General features: G+C 33.9%; 2 protein-coding genes and 2 pseudogenes across 2 annotated transcripts; 3 read left to right on the top strand and 1 right to left on the bottom strand.

Moving 5' to 3' along the window:
• Positions 1–1,106: 1,106 nt before the first annotated feature.
• On the top strand, positions 1,107–5,750 carry LOC120124561 (annotated as a pseudogene).
• Positions 5,751–6,259: 509 nt separating this feature from the next.
• On the bottom strand, positions 6,260–8,496 carry LOC120124539. The gene is made up of 7 exons (XM_039143196.1): positions 8,473–8,496; positions 8,047–8,389; positions 7,622–7,778; positions 7,441–7,550; positions 6,940–7,052; positions 6,486–6,848; positions 6,260–6,430 (listed from the first exon to the last, which is right to left on the bottom strand). Exons 1-7 carry the CDS (start codon positions 8,494–8,496, stop codon positions 6,260–6,262), a joined length of 1,281 nt encoding a protein of 426 aa, XP_038999127.1.
• Positions 8,497–9,126: 630 nt separating this feature from the next.
• LOC120124529 lies at positions 9,127–13,774 on the top strand (annotated as a pseudogene).
• Positions 13,775–18,127: 4,353 nt separating this feature from the next.
• On the top strand, positions 18,128–19,627 carry LOC120124553 (probable aquaporin PIP2-5). The gene is made up of 6 exons (XM_039143205.1): positions 18,128–18,149; positions 18,201–18,494; positions 18,589–18,884; positions 19,114–19,248; positions 19,335–19,460; positions 19,541–19,627. The coding sequence occupies exons 2-5, from the start codon at positions 18,203–18,205 to the stop codon at positions 19,455–19,457; spliced, it is 846 nt and encodes a 281-aa protein (XP_038999136.1). The 5' UTR covers positions 18,128–18,149; positions 18,201–18,202; the 3' UTR covers positions 19,458–19,460; positions 19,541–19,627.
• Positions 19,628–22,147: the final 2,520 nt, after the last annotated feature.

Genomic DNA, 22,147 nt, shown 5'->3' with positions numbered 1-22,147 from the left:
ACAAAGTCTGAAATCTTTTCAAATTTGATAAAATAAATTAAAAAAGCCAAAGGGACAATATAATTTGGGGATAGTAGAAGAGAATGATGCAGTGTCTCTCCCAATTGGTGAAGTTGACTGACAATCGATTGATCGATTGGCATTAGCAATGGTAATGTCAATTTCCATATTTCTTAATGAAATATAAATTAATTTTGGGAAAAAAATCAAAACAATAATGATCGAAATTTGAAGTTATGGTCAAGTATCCCAAGATATAATATATTATATTCACATGCTTGAATGGAATGAAAAATTAAATGTAATTAATTAATTAAATTATTAAATAAATATTTCATTTTAAATCTAATATAAATTAGAACTTTTGACATAATTTTTAAAATAAAAAATTATTTTTAACATATATTTATATTATTATTTATTTTTGTGACTGAATTTGATAATGTTACTCATAAATCAGTAATTCACTAAATTGAAAAATTATAATATCATTCTTATTTATAAAATATAATACATATTATTATAAAGTGTTGCTGTTTTTTTTACATTTTTGTAAATCTTTAAATAGAATTATTGAAACTCATTACTAATCATTTAAACATATAATTAATAGTTTTTATACAAAAATCTTTTACTACTCTACTATAACTATTTGATAATTTATTTTTCATAAATAAAATTAAAGTTTAATAATTTAATTAATAAAACTTTAAACTCAGTAATCAAAGGTAATTAAATGGTTAAAAAAGTTGTCTTTTATTAAACAAAATATTTTTAAAAAATGGCGCAGAACAATATATATGGTTGTAATTAACTAATGGAGCATTATATATATATATATATATTAAAATGAAATGCAACCAATATATATATATATATATATATATATTATAGTCCTATATTTATATGGTTGCTTTTTACTATTGAAGCAGCAAAACGTGCTTTTTCGCCTGTCCCAACATCATCAACAACAAAGGTCAAACAATTCTCAAATCTCAATAAATCCCATAACTTTTTATTCTCCCTCTACAATGGCGGCCAACAACGCCAACAAGCAACCAAGTAATCCTCCTCTTCTAACAGCCCTTGGTTTCTAGCTTTGACTTTTCAGCTTATCCCGAAAAAAAAAACTGCAGCTTTGTATAAAGTTTAAAAGAAAAAACTCCATAAAATCTCTCTATATCTCTGTTCTCTATATATGTTTACTTGGTTTCTGTGTTCCATGTCCACTTTTTTATTTGAAGACCCTTTTTCTTTCTCTCTCTATCTTTCCCATTTCTAAAGAGAAACTCTGTGAAAGATAACAATTTGACATAAGAATCAACTTCAAGATCCAGATTTTTAGCTTTGGGTTTTTGTTTTTAAGTTCAGAACACTTTATTTTGAGTCAAAATGGGTAGCAAATGGAGAAAAGCGAAGATGGCTTTGGGCTTGAATCTTTGTGCTTATTTACCTAGAACTTCAGATGATGATGATTATTGTTCACTTCCTTCCAGTGAAAGGCTATCTGATGCTGCTTTGTTTTCTCCTTCAAACTCAGCTAATATGGCAGCTTCTAGGCCGATGACTCCTTTGCCTTCTGCTCATGGTTTAAGGTTGCCTAGAAGTGCAAGCAAATCATCCAAGGTGTGGTTCTCTCCTTTCTTAATGTTCTTCCAGCTGTATGAACCATGCGTTGTCTTTGCAAGTGATAAATGATAATCAGTTTTTGTTTTTCTTATGCCAAGTTGTGTGTTTGATTATAAATTGTGGGGGAGGAGGGGTGAAGGAGATTTAAAAAATGGATTTTTATTTTGTTATTATTATCTGTTTGGGGTTTTTTTGACCTTTTAGGCATGTCTTATTTGTTGCTGGGGAAAACGAAGAAAGATGAACTTTTGGGTTTATTAAACTTTCTATGGTTTGGCTTCTAAATTATAATGATTTATAAATTTGAGGAGTAACAGTTGTAGTTTCTGTTTGGTTCCTTAGAAAATAACTTGGGTTGGAAAGAAAAGGTTATGTAGTTTTTGGTAATTGGTTTTGTATTTATTTGAGAAATAGAATGCAAAAAGCAGCTAACTTGGATACCATGAGTGGTATGAATTTGTCATTGTTATTAGTAATAATGTAATATTTTACTTGTTGAGGCTAGTGATACTGATATTTCTAGTTGAATGATAAAAATCTCTACCGCGGTATCGGATTCAGAATTTTCTGTTTATCTGTTGCAGGATGAAAATCTATTTGTTCCTTTTGCAGCACCAATCATGTTTTGAGCTTATCTTAATATATTTTCCCTTTGCAAGCGATAGGGGCGAAAGTCTATGAAATTTCTCAATGTTATCTTCCTGATATTTGTTGTGTTTTTGGTATGAATGATTGTTCATATATTCGTTTTCATATGCTGCTGATGCAATTGCACCGACTTTGTTAAACTCTTCTCTCGTTTATCCGGCCAGCACAACTTTTTCCTTGTGGGTGTGTAGGAAAATGTCTAATTCAATAATTTAAGGATTGCAGTGTAGTCTAATTATTTCGGTCTTATTTCAGCATTTATTGATGATCAAGTTGGTTTATTGACCAAACTAGTTGAGCTTTGGATTTTTCCATGGTTAATGCATAAAATCCCTTTCAGGGTCACTTTTACCTTTCTCTTTCCTCCTTGTGACAAAGGAAAAATCAGCTTTGCTTGATGGCCTCATATTTCGCCTGTTGAAATTGGCATCCTTTCTATGGCAAATAATGTCATCTAAGAAGGTTAAAAAGGAAAGAAGCCTAAAAGCATAATTTGGTTTCCTTTTTCATCTTGAAAGCGGATTTCGATTTTTTTCCCGGATTCATCTGTATTAGTGAATAGTTGCTTGATGATTTCTCAAAAGTTATTTCTTTGATTCTTAGCTTTATTTCCCTTATATTACCTTTATTTGTTGGATACCTAACATTGACTTCTTTTTAGCTTTGCTGGCTGATTAATTACTCCCCCTAATTGATTTGTGCCCCCTTTTGTTTTGTGCTACTTTTATGTATGCCCCAGAGTAAAATTCATTCACACCTAAACCTGATTATTCCCAACAGTTCTTCAGTTTTTTTACTTTTAGCCCATGTTATTCCAACTCTTCATATTCTTGAAGCATAGTATCCTACACTTTTTGGGATATGGGTATGAGAATATGATCAAGGGTTCTCTAAATACATGAAAATCTTGGAAAAATTGATGCTTGTATTGTCTGACACTCACTACTGAGTTCGAGGAACGTAGTTTTTGGATAGCTAAAAAGATGTGATGAATAATGATTTATCCTTCAACTTTTTGGATTTTACCTAATTTCTTCCATTGCTGTCCTAGTGTTGTTTCTGCTATATTTACTAATGTATATTTTCTGACTGATACATTGTGGGATTTATTCAATTGAGTTCTTTTTTTTTTACTCTTGAACTCACGTGGGTGTTTAATGACACATGAGCTTTGCTTCGGATGGTAATTTTGTTTGTTATATTTTGTTTCAGCAAACATGTTCTATATGTTTGACCAAGATGAAACAAGGAGCTGGCCATGCTATTTTCACGGCAGAGTGCTCTCATTCATTCCACTTCCATTGCATTGCGTCGAACGTGAAGCATGGTAACCAGATTTGTCCGGTTTGTAGAGCAAAATGGAAAGAAATCCCCATGCAGAGCCCTAGTTTAAATCCTCCCCCTGGAAGGGCGGCAACCAATCCTGCTGGTTGGCCACAAATGATGCTTTGATGACCGTAGTCCGCCGGTTACCTCCACCTCATAGAGATTTAAGTCGCCGACATGTTGTACCATTATTTCAGGCTCCTGAACCAGGCATTTTCAATGATGATGAAATGTTGGATCACTTACCTGTGGTTGCTGAGAGTATGAATGCCTCGGATAACTCATCTCTTAGAACAATAGAGATCAAAACATACCCCGAGGTTTCAGCGGCACGAAGGTCCAGTTCTTATGACGATTTCACTGTTCTTGTTCATCTTAAAGCTGCTGCTTCAGCTGCAAATCAAAATCCTAACAGAAATCATGCTAGCTGTTGGCCACAACTTTATCAAAATCCTCGTGCTCCTGTTGACCTAGTCACTGTGCTTGATATCAGTGGTAGCATGGCTGGCACCAAGCTTGCATTGCTAAAACGGGCAATGGGGTTTGTAATTCAGAACCTTGGCTCCAATGACAGACTTTCGGTCATTGCCTTCTCTTCAACATCTCGCCGCCTCTTCCCCCTTCGTCTAATGTCTGACACAGGACGGCATCAGGCACTCCATGCTGTCAACTCCCTGGTCGCAAATGGCGGTACCAACATAGCTGAAGGCCTGAGGAAAGGTGCCAAGGTAATGGAAGACCGGAGGGAAAAGAATCCAGTTGCCGGCATAATACTTTTATCGGATGGGCAGGATACTTATACTGTGACTGGTGCTGGTGCAAACAAGTCTCAACCGAATTACCAGCTGCTTCTCCCTCTATCTATGCATGGGAGTGACAACACGGGATTCCATGTTCCAGTTCATGCTTTTGGGTTTGGCGCCGATCACGATGCTTCATCAATGCATTCGATTTCAGAGATCTCTGGAGGGACGTTTTCTTTTATCGAAAACGAAGCTGTAATCCAGGATGCATTTGCGCAATGCATTGGTGGTCTTTTAAGCGTTGTAGTTCAAGAGCTGCAAGTGGGCGTGGAGTGCATGAACTCAAGTCTCTGCCTAAGTCCACTTAAAGCAGGCAGTTACCCGAGCCGTGTGACAGCTGATGGGAGAACTGGATTTATTGAGGTTGGAGATCTCTATGCTGACGAAGAGAGGGATTTTTTGGTGTTGGTCAAAGTACCAGCCGAGTCATCTGAATGTGAAACATCGTTGCTGAAGGTGAATTGTGTTTATAGGGATCCGTTAACTAAAGAAATGACCTCTTTGGAGAGTGATGTTGTTAGGATTCAAAGACCTGAAGTAGTCGGGCAGGAAGTAGTTTCGATCGAAGTAGACAGGCAACGCAACAGGTTCCGAGCAGCCGAGGCAATGGCGGAGGCAAGAACGACAGCTGAACGGGGAGATCTAGCAAGTGCTGTTTCGATACTTGAAAACTGTAGAAGGGTGTTGTCCGAGACCATTTCGACCAAAGCTCATGATCGACTTTGTTGCATTGGATGCCGAACTCAAGGAGATGCAAGAAAGGATGGCAAGCAGGCATGTGTATGAGGCATCCGGGAGAGCATACATCCTCTCGGGACTGAGCTCACACTCGTGGCAAAGAGCAACCACAAGAGGCGACTCCACTGACGGTTCTAGTCTGATTCAAGCTTATCAAACTCCATCAATGGTTGATATGCTCACTCGATCTCAGACAATGTTACTAGGTAGTCCATCTACTCAAAGGCTTGTCCAACCGTTATGGTCACTTGGATTGCAACCAAATCCGAGATAATAGTTTCCCGAAGCTTTTTTCCCTATATTTTGCAAAATTTTGTTTGTGGAGGTGATTTTGTATAAGGAGAAAGAAATCTTACATGTGTAAATGAATAAAAAAACATGGGAAGAAGGCAACAGAAATATATTTTGGGAATAGAAAAGGAGAATAGGTAGAGTCTACGCTATTTTGTATTTTGGTTTGTGTTGTTGGGGGGTGTACATAAAGAGAAATGGCCTGTTTTTCTCTCTGGGAAAATCTGGGGTTATGTATCTCGGTATCTGTTTTGCTGGAAAATGATTGTGGTGAGCTTTTTACCTAATAATAATTACCTGCATCAGTTATTTTAATAAAATAGCCTTATTTTAACACCAGACTGATATACATATACAGCAGAATTTGATTTATTAAGTATATAATTGCTTTCAAGCAAAGATCAAAGAAAATAATGAAATTATGAATTAAAGAAAACTTCTAATCAATATAAGAATTTATGAGTGACAAAATGATAATTGTATCAAGTAATTATTTAAACCCTATTACTTCTATCAGAAGGGAGCTGAGAATCTATATATTATACACATAGAAAATGATGCTAGGTTTGCCTACTCGTGTACAAGTTTTTGCAGTACCAAAAATGCAAAGGGGTCCGACATCTTATTCAGGTATTCTAAAAATCAACAGGAAGACTACTCAAAAACGAGAGTGTGAGGAGACGTGGACTTCCCAAACAATGAAAACCACGGTGGAAGCTTCTGAAGGACTGCTTCAGCCTTTGGTGTCATCACTCCGGAAAGATCGGTTCTGAGATTCATGAGTGGTCGTTGTTCTGACTGCTCCATGTCGTGTGAATCCAGTGTCAATTTTGCATCCAGAAGAGAGTGAGTTCGAACTTTGTTGATGCATTCTTCCCTCCTGATGCTTGAATGGTATGCCATCCATCTACGCCACGCTTAACATCCACTGGGATTAACTCCTCTGAACCCACTCTCTTCATTATACCAAGGGATAAACGAATCAAATGGAGCAACTAGAAGGGAAAAAGAAAGGAACAAACAAAATATGAATGACAGACATAAACAAACTTTCATTATACCTTTAAACGTGAAATCTTTTATTTCCTTGGTGTTGATTGAAAGAAACCAGTGTATAGACCTCTCTGTATCGATCGCCACTCGTGTGATTCTCTTCTCTCCATTTTCATCTTCAACAACTTTCAGTGTGGGAATATCAGACTCATCCCATCCCTCTTCGGTTTCATCAAAGGTCAAACAGCCATATGTGACCGAAAAAGTAACATAATCAATGGCCTTGTGTCTGCTACATACGAACCCCTCTTTAATTTCCTCAACTTCCTCAGTAAACACTCCAGGAGCGAAGGAAAACAGAGATACGTAAGAGCTGGTCTTTTCTCCAAATCTTCCTGTTGTATCCACAACATGGACCACCTAGGAACCATAAAAAGCTTCGGATATTGCCTCGAGACGACATTAAAACATATATTTAATTAGATGCAGGAAATATAAATTTGGAACTTACATTCACAACTCTGGCAGTTTCCTCAGTGAATGGCGGAGTTATACCAGAAAATACCACAGCAAATGATAGAGGAAACAGAATAGTAATTGCAAGGGCCATAGATGTTTTTGCACCTACACAACAAGAAGATAATAAACAAGCAATTCAATAGTAATTTTTTGATAAATATTTATTGTATGTAAATGAAGTGACAGCATGGGAGATACTTTTTGAAGTGATGGTTAAAACATATGACAAGAAGAAAAATAAGTAATTGAATCTGGGAGAAGTGATGGTTAAAAACCCTCTTTATGCTTAAAAGATTTATATTTTAACCTGAAATATGGGTGATGACCGTACATAATGGCTAATATATTTGCAATTTTATTTTTTTGATAATCGTTAAACAATAAAAACCCAATGTTGGCATCTCATCATCACTAACAAACATGTCAATGCCAATGGAAACCATAGAAAGCATTATGTAACAATTAAACACCTGATTTTTTTATAAATGAATACCTGAGAGATGAATATACGAAAGGAGATACACCAGAGTTAGGCATATAACAACTGCGATAAAAACAGAAAGTGCCACACTTGGTAGCCACTCAGGAGAACCGCCTGGATGTCTAAATATTGTCAACCGACATAGTGTCTTAAGCACAAACATTCAAAATGAAAATCGTCTTATAACTTTTACCTGACAAATCGTACGCTAAGTCCAATCATTGTGATAACTAATCTAATGAATGGACCAGCTGTAACTAAAATCGGAATGGCCAACCCTATCCACAGGGTTGCAAGTTTGAGGGGCTTTGGTGACCGTCCCGGGGTTAATGTTGCTTCCAACAAGCCATTTGAGGAATATGGTAAAGAAAATTAGTCTAAAGCAAATACCATCCGTATAGAAATTCCGAATTCCAAATATTGACTAGGAATAAAAAAAGCAAGAAAATAATTTCACATGGGTTATCAACATTAAGTATGCCAGCCATGCTTCCACTCCACAAGAGCACAACTCAGCAATCAGAACATGTACATTGTTCTTAAACATAAGCAGACCTCATATTCATCCAAGTAACAGAAAGTAATGCACAAAAGGCAAACTAGTAAATGTCAGCTTACATGAAAATGCTGGTGGAACAAGCCAAACAAGAGCAATGTAAGATGATCCAACTTCATAGTAAGTTCCTATAATCAAGAGAACTAGCCACTGCAGGGAACCAGCTTTAGAGAGCCATCTTTCAGCCTCTAACTTGATCAGATCAACTTGGATAGCAGCTGACAGCTGTTTTCTCTTGGCGTAAACATTTGATAAATATCTTTGAAAAACAAGATGGCCCAAATGCTGACCAGTTAAAGCCCCAAGAAAAGCAGGCGCAGCAAATAACCCCACAACCAACCATGGGATTGAAAGATAGGGCAATGGCGACGAAGATATCAGTTGAATAAGTGTAGCGTTTAGACCCTAGTAATGTTTAGATGATGACGTGTTGCCTGGTGGTGGCCACCTATCTTGCAGTTGTGATGATTTATGATTTTTTTAAAAACTGCTTTAATTGTCGCTAGATCCATCATCGATATTGACATGTTTTTATTTTTTTAAAGATTGGGAGTGGTTGGTGAGATTAACGGTGTGGTGCATGGGATTATTATGTAGATTAAAAGTTAGTGGTGACTGGGTAGTCTAAATGCTATGTCACCTACTAGTCAAGTATAGAGTACGGAAGTTTGACCCTTTGTTGTATTGTTGTAGATACTGTATCTATATCATGGATTGATTAATCAAGAAAGTAGATCGTTTAAGCTCAAGAATCTTAGACTTCAGATCATGTTTATGAAGTATCAGCCACAAGTATCTCATAATTGAAAATTTTTCCCTAATGATTTTTCTTGACTAGTTGTGTCAGCTGCTCATGTTGGCTTTTCTCGTCAAACCAGCAAAATGCGATGAGGAAATTGGTTGCGTTGCTAGGAAATTAAATTCTAAAGTTTCTCTGATATGGTCCAATTATTGGCTGATGGTCTTTGTACGGTACTTTTTCTTTAATTTTTTCCCTCAAATGTGTTGCCAACTTGTCATGCCTTAAAATAATTACCCTGTGGTGACCTTAAGCATTCTCCCTCTCTTTTGAAAACAGTTGCCTTGTATCTGCTCTTTCCCCCCCTTTAGTCCTATATAAAGCTTACTTCTAATAATTGTTGTGCAGTCGGTTTGTTTTAAATGTGCCGAGAGAGGACCAACAGTCATTTGAGAGAATTCTCTTCCTTGTGGAGTATGCACATTGGTTTTATGAGGACAATACAGTAGAAAAAAATTCATCGCTGAAGTCATTCAATCTGAAAGAGTTCACCTCTTTATGTATCCTATACTTGATGCATCTTTATTGCAGCGATATATTGCTATCACCAGACTGCTGGCTGATTTATCAAATATTCAAACTTAATTTCGACTCCATGATGAAATTTTCCGTTTGTAATTGTTCAAGCAACTTTTAATCCACTATCATCATAGCTTTTTACTTGAAAGTATTCCCCCCACCCAAATAATAATAATAATAATAAAAGTTTGGCATTATCTTTTATCACAGCTTGGTTTATGTAAAATCCAGGCTCTAGTTACTTGTCAAATTGAAACCAGTTTTGCAATTACATTTTTTTGTGGGCATATTTCTAATGTGATTAATGATTAAACATATCAGTAGCAAGTGAGCAGAGGGACTTATGCATTGGGCTTAAAGATCAAGAACCGGGATTTTGTCCTATTTTTGCCTGTCAGTTATTTCACTTTGTCCTGGTTATATGATTTTTGCTAAAATCCCAGTTCTTGCTGCCATTTATTTCTATCGATCATGATTACTTAAATTTTACCCTGCTTGATTTTCTAGAATGTGCATGTGTTGTTTCCTTATGTGAGACCTTGCAGCTTTTTTGCTCGGATGCTATATTTTACTTTATTGTTGTAAATAAATAATACTTTAGGCTTTTATTTCATAGAACCTGTACCACTTCGAAAAAGGGGAAAACCTTTTTTTCAAAGAGGAAGTTGGACCTTGAGGATGTGAGGCTGTGACATCTTCTGTCCCTGAAGAAGCTGTCCCCTGGTTCCATCTTGTTTTTACTCCCAAACTGAAGATTAGACTTTCTAGTCTATACTATCAAGATCAACATAATTTAAGCTACTTTTTGACTTGACATTTTTTGTTTACTTCTAGAGGACATCTATATGGCATTTTCTGAACTCTCCATTATTTAATGCTATGAGAATGATACATTTTCTTGTTTCTCTATTTCCTTAACGTGTTCCAGTGTTTAACAGCTGTGACGTATTAAGGCCTTATGTTGCAAATATAGATGATATATTCAAGGATTTCACTGATTACAAGGTTCGAGTTCCGGTAACGGGTGCAATTATTTTGGACGAAACATATGAACGGGTGTCTCTTTCTTATGCTAGTTAAAACAAGAAGTCTTTTTGTCCTCTTCGTTTTTGAGACAATGTCATGTCACTGTTTTTACCAAATTGACAAGGCAGCTTCACGGTACTTTTGTGCACTGTTAACGCACTTTATACATTCATGGATTCATGCTTGAGAATGTAAATTTTGCACCTACATTTTTATCCCATGTCTTCACGCTCTTCCTCCATATTCCCAATCTCTTGATACATTTATCACAGATTTTTTCATTTTGTGTTGTTGCATCTACACGCACTTATGGAAGATTCAATCAAAGCTATTTCTTGTATTTCAGGATTATCATATATGTGTAAGTGAATTCAGTGTCTTTGCTTTGTGTTTGCAATTAATAGTGCATCCTAGTGAAGGGGTGGAAAGGAACGAGAAGGAGCTTCCCACGTGGGAAAAAGAACAAAGACGAGGAAGACCGTGCATGTGCCATTCAAGAAGTAAGCTTTCTTAAATGAGAATATGTACAATGATTTAATGGTAATTAGCTCAACTTGAACAACTGGAAACTGATCCCTATTTAATCAGATTGGAAATATATTCCTTTCTGCAAGTGGTTTAACCTTTTGCAAACAAGATGAATCCATTCAGTACTTTTGTTCTTGAGATGGTAGTAAGACTCTACTAGCGAATACAAATGGCTATAGAGTCAAAGTATAATCAGAATGATCTTTTTTTCTACTTGTGACTACCATGGACGAGGAAGAAATGTAAATTCTACATTAGTATATATTCCGTACCTGTTCACTAAACTCTCAAAAGCAACAGCTAGGGTAGCATGCTAATCCCTTAGTATACCTTTCATTAAACTTCATCAGTGGACATGGAGCCATTGCATATGTAAATTGCTACCTGTAATTTCATCACTGCATATTTCTCTTATCATTTGGAGGAACAATAGAGTTGATGGTACCTAAAAAGATGGCTAAGGGAATCCAAATCATTACCGATTTCTCTTTGAGTTCCTTATCTCCCTCTTCTTGCTCTTTCCTTTCCTTACCTATGATTCGTGATGTGCTTTCCATGAAAATACAGGTCCTAGAAGAAACAGGTTTTGATGTTTCAGGGCTCCTAAACAAAGATGCATACATTGAATTAATATTTGGACAGCAGCAGAGTGCGGCTCTATTTTATTTCTGGTGTAAAGGATGATACTGCCTTTGCCCCACTTACAAAAAGGAAGATCAGTGTATGTATTTTTTGGAAGATAAGAGCTATTTACTTGTTCATAAATATTTTGGCTGATAGGAATCCAAGTTTAAGCACCTTTATATGTAATTGAAGTTATCCTTTCAACTTTGGAGCATATATCAACTGGCATTCAATAATGCTCAATCTTCATGCAACTTCACATTTTGGCTATTTTAGTGCTTACTACATGTCAACCATGGATAAAACTATCTTATTGCAAATTCACTCTGTAATAAACATCAGACATCTGCCAAAGGAAATGAAGAAAATAAAAAGAGATCTTCATGAAACTGCCACTTTCATCCAAAGTTGTCAATAATTTCATGCTTCACTTGTAATTCTTGTTTTGAATTTATTTTCCTTAATAGATTTCACAATCTGCTTTAAAAACGAATATTGCTGCCTAGAAACACATGGTGGAATTGCTTTATCGATTTATTTAATGCATTGTTCCATAATGACATTTGATAAAGTTTTAAACAATTATAGTAATAGCATTCTTGATCAGAAACTTGGATGCAGATAAAGTAGCTAGTATATGGTAAAATGACCTGCGGCTTAATGGGTTTTTCAAGTGTGTACTTTATATGCATTTTTTCTCTTGCCTCGTATGGCCTTCTTCTCTAGTTCATCTGTCTCACCCAGAGATGGTGAGAATGTGTAAGGCTTAGTATTTCTTAGAAAACAATTATGTTGACAGCTTGCCTTTTATTGCCTGGCTGCAGGAAATTGCATGGCACCGACTTGATGACCTTCAGCCTGCAACTAGTGAAGTAATTTCTCATGGGATCACTGGTCTAAAGGTTTATATGGTATTGGTGGCTCCTTATTTAGCGCGAGTATTTTGTTATTACGTTATAAATGCCTTAATATTGTTGGCTAAATGCTCTTGTATGAAGACTTTGTGCAGATCTTTAAAATCATGGATTTCAAAGCATTCACCTCCAACACCTCCAAGATCAGATTTGCCGCGAAAAGGTTACCCCTCCCCTCCTTTTTGTTTGAACAAAAAAAATTATCAATATTCTGGTCAGAGACGTTAAGTGGAGAAGTTCTAAAACTAGTTGAACACGATGTAATGCACATCAAAGCTCAGTCAAACCTGGTTGAAGCAGTTCTGGTTTATTAAAACTGACCTTAAAATGCTTTTCCTTTTTCAGAATCTCCAATACATGTGATGTTTGAACCATTCTTGTCAAAATACTATGTATCTTATATATACCTTACCAACATCAGCAAACCACTAATTCAGCTGGTTAAACTGAGAACTGGCCACTGCTATGTGTCTCTCTCTCTGGAGAATGTCATGTATACCTTAATGCATGTATTATAATTCAAACGAGTAAGAAACAGTTGAATTCATCATCAGAGAAATTCAGTATTCAATAATGTCATTATAAAGTAAACTTGAAGAAAGTAAAACTACACGATCAAACATTATTCTGTAGATCTCTTATTGTGCTTTTGTTACTAGAGGCAGTATGGATATGAGACAATTTATAATATGTTCATAGCTGCCCTGACCAAGCATTGGTATCATGTTGTTAGATTGGGTTTTTGTTCACTCTTATCTTTCTTCTGTTGTGACCAGTGTTTGATTTGGAAAGAACATTGACATTAGTGTAAAAGTGAATCGTTTAATATGGCTCTAAAATGTGCAAGTTTTGAATTCGAACATAACTTCATAGAAGTTAAGCAAGTATCTAGGGCAATGAAAAGTTAATTAGAAAATTAATAAATAGAAGTGCCTTGCACATTTAAGTTTGGTTTGCTTTCAAGTGCTTCACTCTATCATTAATAGCTCAATTACTTTAGTTTTGTGTCCTGGAAATATCATTAATGGGAACTCATGGCCCTGTTCCGGCCTGTGTTTTCTGATGAGTTCTGTTTTTTCTCTTGTCAAGGGATCTGTGTGTGGAAAGCAAAAAATTGTTCTACCGGGGGTAACTCGATGATTGTGGAGAGCCAATCTACTAGGTTTACATCTGATGCTAACCCGATTGACACTGGTCCCGGGAAGAGTTTTAGAAACTTCAGATTTGATAGTGCTGCTATATTAAGAGCATTGGAAGCTGGCTTCTCTGCCTGAAAATCAGACAAGTTCTTCATTTTTGTTCACATAGCCAGTACTTGAATGGTTGGATTAGTTGTTAGAATTTCACCTGGAAAGCATACAGCGTCGTTGCCCCGATCGTATGCATCAGACTGTTCAGGTATGTTAAAACATGTAAACTGTGTATGAAAAAGCCCGCGGCAACGTAAGGTGTTATTGCTTTTGGTTCTGTTAGTCAAGCCAATGAACTAGACCTGTCAATTCTGACCCGAATCCGAATTCGAACCAAATCTGATTTGTAAAAAGTCAACAACCCAAAATCTACCCGAGGGGCAAATGATTTGATCAAGGAACTCGAAATGACTCATCCAAAAACCCGACTAGCAAACTTGGATGACCTGAAAATTTTAAAAACCCAATTTGACTTGATTTGGATTGATCCGAACTAAAACCAACCCAACCCAACCCACTCAATCGATAGGAATATGGTTGGACGTGCTATATTCTCCTAGGATAGTATTACTAAATGCTGCTTTGTTCATTCTTGTAATATACTGTTGTATTTCTTTTGGTTCTAATCAGTGTGTTTCCTGATTTTTTTTGTATTTATTTCATATTGCTTTTTCTTGTCTGTCAACCCCTTTTTTGTGTGTGGTGTGTAAATCAAATCAGGTTTGAGTTTCTCCGAACGTATATTCGGTCGTATGCTCAGGGGAGGTTGGCATGAATTGTACGGATAAAGGGTTGTGAAGTAGAGATGTATGGTTAGAGGTGATGAATCGACAGGTTAAGATCGGACATTATTACTACATCAACAGTAAGTAAAGTTAAAAAGGGTAAGTGAAAAGAAAGATGGGTGTTGTTTCTTTCTTTCTTTAGTATGATGGTTTTGCTTGTGTCTTCGTTTTCTTTCTTGTTTTCGCCATGATTAGGCTAGGCATGCAGTGCAGCATTGATTGCTGTTTGGAATTGGAATATGGACCACAATGAAAGCTCGTTTTCTAAATTGAAGAAGAAAAAGATTTTGTTTTGAAGAATTCGGATCCCTTTTTTCTTGCAACTTCACTAAACACAATATATATCTATTATGAGAAGGATTCCACTTACTCTTATCTAGATTTATGCTAGCTTTATTATTTTGCATAATTTTGTATATAATTGTTTTAATAGATTTAATAGTTAGATTATTTTATATGTAAATTTCGATTTGATTTGAGATTTCAATCACATCAAACTAGAATATTGTCTTCTATTTATATATATTTGATATTAAAACTTTTATACATCTAACAAGTAATGTATTTTTAATTAATTTACTTAAAATTTAACTTGCATGATTTATACGAATCAAAAATGAAATATGATAGTTAAATTATTAATCCTTTACATAGTTGGTAGAGTACGTAAAATTGTTATTGTTTTATATTATATAAGTAGATGCTTATATCTATATAAATATAATAAAGTTATAAATAAAAATCAAATTTAAATTCAATTATATTGGTGTCAATTGAATCTTAATTCGTCTTAGTTCGATTGATATTATTATTTTTTGTAACATAATCTTTAGTTTATGGGAGAGAAAAAAAGAGTTTATGATAGTTAAAATATTGTATAAAAATTAATTAAAGTTGTAATTATAATGTGTAATTAAATATGATTTCTATTTTTTGTTTTATTTAAAAACAAAAAACTCAAACAATTGAAGATGAATTAGTGGAAAGTCAAAAGACTACGGCCACCGGCCCTCGGGTGAAGGCATAGAATAGAAAAGGACACGTTGGGGGGGGGGGGTAGAGAGATAGTGGTGGGATTATTAACGTACAAGTCTTGCAGTACCAAAGAAATTTTCAACTCTGAAAGCCCAACATGGCAACATGGTGGTGGTATAGACGTATAGTTATCTCCCCCAATCTAACGTGTAGATAATAATGGCACGTTTCTATTGGTTTGGTAACTCCAATTTGGATTCATGGTCGGTCCACTCCCGTCACTCTCATATTTATTAACACCATATATAACATTTTCAGGCTTCTCCACTTGTTTCGGTATAAGTCTTTTATATATATATATATATAAAACAGAATAAGTCCGTTTTCAATAGTTTGGTACTTATTTTTATTGATTTAACTTTAAATGTTTATGAATATTCTTTTAACAAAATGAGGCTGAGGTCAGATGATTAAACTTTTATTTGGGTATAAGACAGATTACTGATATCTTCTAAGAGGATTAGTAAGAAGTTTTCAGTGGAGATTCATAGACTTGAAGTGTGTTGTTTATCGATGGCAAGTATTTAAAAAAAATATGTGTGTATATTAGTTTAATGGTGCGTAATAATAATTTAAATCTAGATATATTTTAACTATTCATTTAATTTATATTGTAATAATTTATTTTTATTATTTTTATTTAATTATATTGATTATGATTACATTTGTTATTACATTTATATATTTATTAAAGAAATATTATCCTGTAATTTGGAAAATAATTGAAACAAAACAAAACATGTTAGCAGAAGAATGCAAGAAATAAATAAATAACAAAATTACGATATATTTATTTCATATAAACCTATTAAATTTGAAACTTTACAAGTTTATAAATTATATTTATATGGGTCAAATTCACAAATAAAGCATTTTTTGGTTAAGTCTCCATACTATGAAAAAAGTTATAAAAGAATATCTAAAAAAATACTATAAATTAATTATTTTTCGTTTAAAAATTAACGTAGGTTTAACAATTAATAAAATTGATGTAATAGTAAATTTGAACCTTATATTTCATTTTAATTTGATCCTACTTATAAAAAAATAATCCCTAACATTTCAATATTATACTAATCTAGTCTCTTCTAATCATACCCAACAGTAACATCCACCTTCTCCACCTTAGTTGAATTCGCATTGATATGGCAAAAATATTGACGAAATTTTGTTACTCATTAATAAATTGATATAAATGTGTAAGCATTAAAATGTAAATATATTATTATACTAATTAATAATATAATGATCTAATAAAGAGTGACAGGATAAAATCAATGAAAAATGTTAATTACAAAAGTTTTAAAATGTAATTTAATAATAAAAACAAAAAATATTAATAATTGGATCATTGATCATGTGATTAAGTAATAGTAAAGACTTTTATATAATTAAAACATAATTTGGAAGGAAAAAAACAATGCAATTCACAAAAAAGGTAAAGAAAAATACATAATCGTGGTATTAATTTAGAAATTAAATTAGCAAAAATTATCAGTACATTAAAATTTCTATAGTGATATTGTAAATAATCATAATTATAGCGATAGGTGGGGAAGAAATGAGTGGGTGTATAGGTACGGCAGTTTGTGGGTCTGGTCCTATGTACTATACTACACGCACCACTCCTCCACTTGTCCTTAGCCATTTCGGCCTTACGCTGCTTTTCAATACAAAACCTCGACCTGGTCGGATTGAGTTTGTCTTTCGCCCCTTGTGTTTTCCACGTGATTTACCACGTGTTCGCTTTCTTTCTTTTTATCTTTTAAAGTTTTGCATAAAAAAATATTACATAAACTACATTTTTTATCATTTTTGTTTAAGTTTTATAATTTTTTTCATTAAATTCAAAAAATATAATATTTGATCGTTTTTATTTTTATTTAATTAAAACGTGATCAAGATTAATTCTCATTACACCTTTAACGGAAATTTATAAAATTTAAAAAGATAAATTACACAAATGGTGATTAATATTTAAGTTTTCAATTTTCCTAATAAAGTTTTAAAAAATATAAAATTGGTCACTAAAACATCAAATAAGTCATTGAACAATGATTTTATATCTATTTTATCTCAATAGCTTTCTAATATTTTCAATTTTTTCCAATATATATATACACACACTTTTTAAATTTTAAAAATAAAACTTAGAAATTAACTTTTTTGGACACGAACCAATCAAATATTTTGAATGATAAACAAAAAACTAGAAAGTTTTTGGAATAAATTATATATAAAATCATTTTTCAATGACCTGATATTTTGGTGACCAATTTGTTAATTTTGAAATTTCAATGGGAAAAATAAAAACATATTTAAATATTAGTAACCATTTATGTAGTTTATACTTTTTAATTTCAATAATGTTTACTAACATTGTGCTAGTGTTTGAAAGCAACACCAATACTAGTAAACATTATTAAAATATGATTGTATTATATCACAACTAACATATTAACATCCAACTCAGACGATCGATAAATTTTTAACGGTAAAGGATGAGTTTAAAATATATGAATAGTTAGGTGATCATTTTATAACTTTTAATAGTTGAGACACTCAACAAAACATCACTCAAACTATCTTATAATTTTTAATAATTATACGACTCAACAAATCAAAATCTTATAGTCGCGATAAACTAGTTGTATACTTTATCTATAATTCTAAATTTCTTATATATATTGATATCAGCTAAGTCCGAGGTACACGTTTCAAAGCAGTGCCTCTCTCCTTTCCCAGCATCTGCAAATCCATTACTTCTATTGTTGTCGAAGCTAATTCATTAATAATCCATGGTGAAGGAAGGAGAGCACGGTTCATTTAACGGAAAGGACTACGTGGATCCCCCGGCGGCGCCACTGATCGATGCGGCAGAGCTTACGAAATGGTCATTCTACAGGGCTTTGATAGCCGAGTTCATTGCAACTCTGCTCTTCCTTTACATCACCGTCTCCACCGTAATCGGATACAAACGCCAGGCTGAATCCTCCACCGATCCGTGTGCCGGTGTCGGTATTCTCGGCATCGCCTGGGCCTTCGGTGGCATGATCTTCGTCCTCGTTTACTGCACTGCTGGTATTTCCGGTATGCTCATCTTCAAACTTAAATTATGATCACTCGTTAAGTCTGCAGCGATTTATGGGGTTGATTTACTGGTTTTAGTATTTTGTGGTACCAGGGGGTCATATTAACCCAGCAGTGACGTTTGGTCTGCTGTTGGCTCGGAAGGTGTCGTTGATCCGAGCCATTGCGTACACGGTGGCTCAGTGTTTGGGAGCCATATGTGGGGTAGGGCTGGTTAAGGCATTCCAGAAATCATACTACAACGGGAATGGAGGTGGAGCCAATGGTCTTGCAGAAGGGTACAGCACTGGAACTGGTTTGGGTGCAGAAATTATCGGAACCTTTGTTTTGGTTTACACTGTTTTCTCTGCTACTGATCCTAAGAGGAGTGCTAGAGACTCCCATGTCCCAGTAAGTATACTTTAAGTACTTTTTTCCTAACTTATTTAGTGGACTCACTAATAAATATAAATGTCGTTATCTTTAGAAAACTTAATTTTAAATAGTTATGTTTGCTTGGTGTTTGCGCAATTAATACAAAAAATCTGAACATATGATTCGATATTATTAAAAGAATAGTTTTTCTCTGTTTATATTTTGCATGATTACAAAGTAAGAAATTGGGTAATTGTTTTTGAAGGTATTGGCTCCACTTCCAATTGGGTTTGCTGTATTTATAGTTCACTTGGCCACCATCCCAATCACCGGCACCGGCATCAACCCTGCTAGGAGCATCGGAGCTGCTGTTATTTACAACAAGGCTTGGGATCACCATGTGAGTACACCATTCTCAAAGCTTTTACCTTCACTTTATTTGATATAAACTTCTCATAATACTAATTTCCCCCCTTTTACTTGCAGTGGATATTTTGGGTTGGTCCCATGCTGGGAGCAGCCATTGCAGCATTTTACCACCAATTCATCTTGAGAGCAGGAGCTGCTAAGGCTCTTGGTTCATTCAGGAGCCAAACCCAAGTTGTTTAGGAAGTGAAAAATAGTGAGTGAAAGTGCCATGGAAATGAAAACAAACGAGTGTTTGAGAATTATCCACTTTTTGTCATTTCAAGCACTTTCCTTGGGATTTACCTCTTAGATTCTACTGATTTATGCTTTCAATCAAAGTATTGGACATTGTTACCTTTATTTTAGCAATTTTCGTTTACAAGTCCTTTTTGTTGTTTTCAAATTGGCCATAATCTAGTCATAAGTGACGTGGGATTTTTAGACAATGCAAGATGAGCCAATTTGTGTTGTTTCAACGACAAACAAAATAGTTATGTCTAAAAGAAACAAGGATAGAGAAATTAAGACGGTTAACTTGGGCCAATGTATGCCTTTGGACATCGTTGGGCCTAGCATTTTGAACGGTCTCAGTTTATTACAAACAACAATAATATGGTGAACATAATAGCTTCCCCCTAAACACCCAATACACCTTTATTAGCTAAGGTTAGCCCATCCAATGCAATCAAAATGGTACAATTATTGAAGTAAAAAAAATCATCTTTGTTGGACCGTCGGCGCACATCATGACGTAGCGGAAACAAAATTCGACGGTCTCATCAGCGATCCAAGTACGAAAATTCAAAATTGGGAGGAAAGGATGTGAATACTTACAATGGATCTTGAAAAACATCAAAGACAACAACGACTAATGGTGGTCACGAGCGGTTCGGATCGTAAGCCTTCACGAAATCACGTTTCGACCTCTACTTAGTTCATCCGATTGAGAGAAAAATTACTTTTCTCAAAAACAGTTTTGAGGAAAAACGGCTGAGGAAGAAGTGGCTGCTAGACCTTACCTTACTTTTTAAATATATCAGTTACCCTAATATATTAGGGATTTTTTAAGTTATTTCGAATTAATTAAAAATCTTATTTAATTAATTCAAATTAAATATCCATTAAAGACTTATAATTTGAATTATAATCTTTAACGTTTATTTAAACTCTTTTTTAATTATTCTAATCAAAATTACATTCTTTTAATGTTTACTTACTATATTCGGGATAATTAAAATCATATGTATATCAAATATACATTTATTAACTTTATATATATTTGAGTAACATACACCAAATTGTACATCTCAGCTCATTTCAATCCTAGGGTGTGACTCTGTATGTTATTGTAACGTTAGTAGTAATTATTAGAACAATTCTAATATTACATACAATGAGTGACATCTAGCAATATATCATTGTCACTTAAGTTACAAAAAATTATGATTCGACATATCATCTTCGTGATTAACTCTTTTATGTATTACATCCTTTTGTCCTTTATATTTAGAATAGGCACAAGTCTTGGAATAGTCACACTTGTATAACCCATCTATTGTTTCTTGATATCTAGAGTAGACTATAATTAACGAATAATTTGTGATATCTCATATCAACTTTATTCGAGCATGACCATGCATTTCTAGTCTCACTCAATCAAGTGGTCTGCTATATATTTCCTATTATGTATGAAGGACAAATCATATCTTAATCATACACACCCCACTACATATATCGAGATATATTCAATAACAGACTTTATAGTGTAACCAGTTATAGAGCATGTTTAACTATATCAAAACATACAACAATAAATGTTGGGATAACATTAATCTCAAGTCGTAGGATCATACATATAGTCATCACCATGAACAATGTTATGACTGTTACATAATAATCCAAGACATATGCTCATGGTGGGTCAATTCAATACATTGTTCTCTAACAATATAATCATGTATCGATTCTGACATCTCTATGTTAATGACAACTCGTTGTCATAAATCAATAACATGTTAGTCTTAAGTGTATTATTATTGTTCATGCACATAATAATACTTAACTATGGATCTTTTAATAATAATAATGTTATTATATGAACTTTATTATATTTGAATTTATTTATAACACTGACATATAACTGAAAATAATAGTGACAATACATTTATTCAATAAAATAAATAAATAAATAAATATATTAAGTCACAAACAGAAGTTGACAAGGATAGCGTATAAAAGTAGAGACATCCCATTCCGTTATTATTTCCTAACTTATCCCAACATTAAATTTGTCGCTTCCACATAATGATATGGGCAGCGCAGGAGGAGCCCCCACCCATCATTTCCCCTGTTTCAACAAGCAAACCCATTCAATCATTTCCATGCTTTTTTTTTCTCCAAATTAATTGCTACATCTCCCAAATAAAAACATAAATTAAATGATGTTTAAAAATAAATAATTTTAATTAGAGATGATAATATAAGTACGTTATACCCCTAAAACGAAATATTATAATGTTGGAATTATTTGAATCTTGTTATTTGTTATCATCTTTTGACAAAATAATTGATAAATTTACGAGTTTTGATAATATTTAAATATATTGATCGATAATTATATTTATTCATTTTGTTGATCTACAAAAAATAGTCATGATCATAAGTTTGATATCATAATCAATATTAAATTTCTAGAAATCTCAAGAAAAAAGCTCTCTTTTTCCAATCCATCCTAAATCAATCAAAATACAATAATTATCATATTCATATCGACCCATGTTTTATTTTGTTTTTAATATTTTAATATAATCTTATGATAATATTTATATTCTATTTTAACATAGATAAATTTAGACATATTTTACAAATAATATTATTCAAATTAGAATTGC

Source organism: Hibiscus syriacus, unplaced genomic scaffold (assembly GCF_006381635.1).
Source record: "Hibiscus syriacus cultivar Baekdansim isolate YM2019G1 unplaced genomic scaffold, ASM638163v2 tig00001296_pilon, whole genome shotgun sequence".
NCBI classification, from domain to species: domain Eukaryota; kingdom Viridiplantae; phylum Streptophyta; class Magnoliopsida; order Malvales; family Malvaceae; genus Hibiscus; species Hibiscus syriacus.
Note: the sequence above shows the minus strand (reverse complement) of the source record. Positions and strands in the feature narration are given on the sequence as shown.